Source organism: Bubalus bubalis, chromosome 1, assembly GCF_019923935.1.
Source record: "Bubalus bubalis isolate 160015118507 breed Murrah chromosome 1, NDDB_SH_1, whole genome shotgun sequence".
Classification (NCBI taxonomy): Eukaryota; Metazoa; Chordata; class Mammalia; order Artiodactyla; family Bovidae; genus Bubalus; species Bubalus bubalis.
This window is the reverse complement of record NC_059157.1, coordinates 127,097,641-127,099,446: the sequence shown is the minus strand read 5'-3', so window position 1 is coordinate 127,099,446 and position 1,806 is coordinate 127,097,641. Positions and strand designations below refer to the sequence as shown.

At 54.6% G+C, this 1,806-nt stretch overlaps 1 protein-coding gene across 1 annotated transcript in view; it reads right to left on the bottom strand.

Annotated features, from left to right (window-relative positions):
- The window catches only part of TMEM41A (transmembrane protein 41A), a 9,666-nt gene extending 8,356 nt beyond the window's left edge, over positions 1-1,310 (bottom strand). The window contains exon 1 of the mRNA XM_006071079.4: positions 1,098-1,310. Coding sequence (XP_006071141.1) covers positions 1,098-1,216 — 119 coding nt within the window. The 5' untranslated portion in view covers positions 1,217-1,310. The remainder of the gene's footprint in view (positions 1-1,097) is intronic.
- Between the last annotated feature and the right edge of the window lie 496 nt (positions 1,311-1,806).

Genomic DNA, 1,806 nt, shown 5'->3' with positions numbered 1-1,806 from the left:
GGTTCTCATTAGAATGTTTCTCTTACTCTGACACCCACGGCACAGCCTTCCCAGCTAGAGCAAAACAACAGTCACTGAAAACAGCTGTCCTAATATTCAAACATAAGTAACATACATCTTCATTATCTTTACAAATAGTTGCCCGACAAACCGGCCCGGTAGGTATTTGTACCTGCTGCTGCTGCTGCTGCTAAGTCACTTAAGTCGTGTCCGACTCTGTGCGACCCCATAGACGGCAGCCCACCAGGCTCCCCCGTCCCTAGGATTCTCCAGGCAAGAACACTGGAGTGGGTTGCCATTTCCTTCTCCAATGCATGAAAGTGAAAAGTGAAAATGAAGTCGCTCAGTCGTGTCTGACTCCTAGCGACCCCATGGACTGCAGCCCACCAGGCTCCTCCGCCCATGGGATTCTCCAGGCAAGAGTACTGGAGTGGGGTGCCATTGCCTTCTCCAGGTATTTGTACCACCTCCTGCCTAACACTGTGGGTAAGTAAAAGGAAAAGCTGAGACAACCAAGAAGAGATCGTCGATAACTAGTGAATAATTTAAAGTTGTCCATCAACGTTTTCCTCAAGCCCGATATGCCTTCAAGTCCCAAGGGCAGATCTGACCAGAAGTGAATTAGGGAAGATGAAGGAGGGAGGCTGAAAGCAGTCTTTACGAACCGGCTGCGGGTCCACATCGGGGCGAAGGTGGGATGCAAATAGGGGTCAGGCCTGGGCCTGGGAAGGCGACGGGAACATCGCTCAATGGCGATCCAATGGGGGGAGCAGAGGTGCTCCAGCAGGATCAGCCCAAAGTAAGGCGCCGCGTTTCCCTCCGCAACTAAAAAAAAAAAACCAGAAGGCACCAAACAGCACTCCCGCGCAGCCGGCAGCATGCAGATCCCAGCCAGGGCCAGAGCCCGTTCCAGTTCAACCGGCCTGCCCAAGACCGTGTAGACGCGGCCCGATCTCCAGTCCCAGGACTGAACCCCAAATCCCGGCCTCCGACGCCGCCGATACGGGAACCCGAATCTCCGGTTCCCAGACCTCATCCTCGGACCTGGCTCCCTTTCTTTGACCCGAACCTAGGACCCAGTCACCGCCGCCACGCACCTGTCTCCAGACTCCTCGGCTGAGACCAGTGTCGACGCGCGAGGCAGTCGCGTGGACAGCAAGTACAGGGCGAAGGTGCTGCCGGCGAAGACCAGGAGGAGGCCGAGTAGGGAGTGCATCGCGGACCCCGCTCTCGGACTCGCGAGGCCACGGAGCGTTCTGGAAGTAGCGCCAGGAACCTCGCTGCCTGCCGGCTGCGCCAGGGGAGCGAGTTAGCAGACGGACAAGGGCGGGGTCTGCTCCAGGCCCCGCCTTCATTACCAGGCCCCATCCCCGGCCAGGACTCCGCGGGCCCCTGGGTTTAGAATCCGGCAGAAACCTTCCTTCCTTCTACTCTTGCTTTTGTCCTCGTTCCGTCTGTATATATTTTTTATAGTTTGTCTCTTTCTCCACTTATTTGCTGGGTCCCTGCCAGGCGTTAGTACGTCCGGGATGAATCAGGAACCCTGACCACAGCAAGCTTGCAGTCTAGTGGTCAAGATAAGACTTGTTGACCACCAGCTGAACCAGAGGCTCCAGTCCAGTGCGGTGGGATAATCAAAGCGAAATTTCATTTTATTGAACTCCTACTATGTGCCCATTATCCCTAATCCTCACAACAGTTCTGCAAGATTGGTTTTTTGTCTTTATTTAACAGATGAAAAATCCGAGTCTCAGATTAGATGACATCCCCCAAGAGAGCCACAATTAGAATCCAAGTCACCCTAGG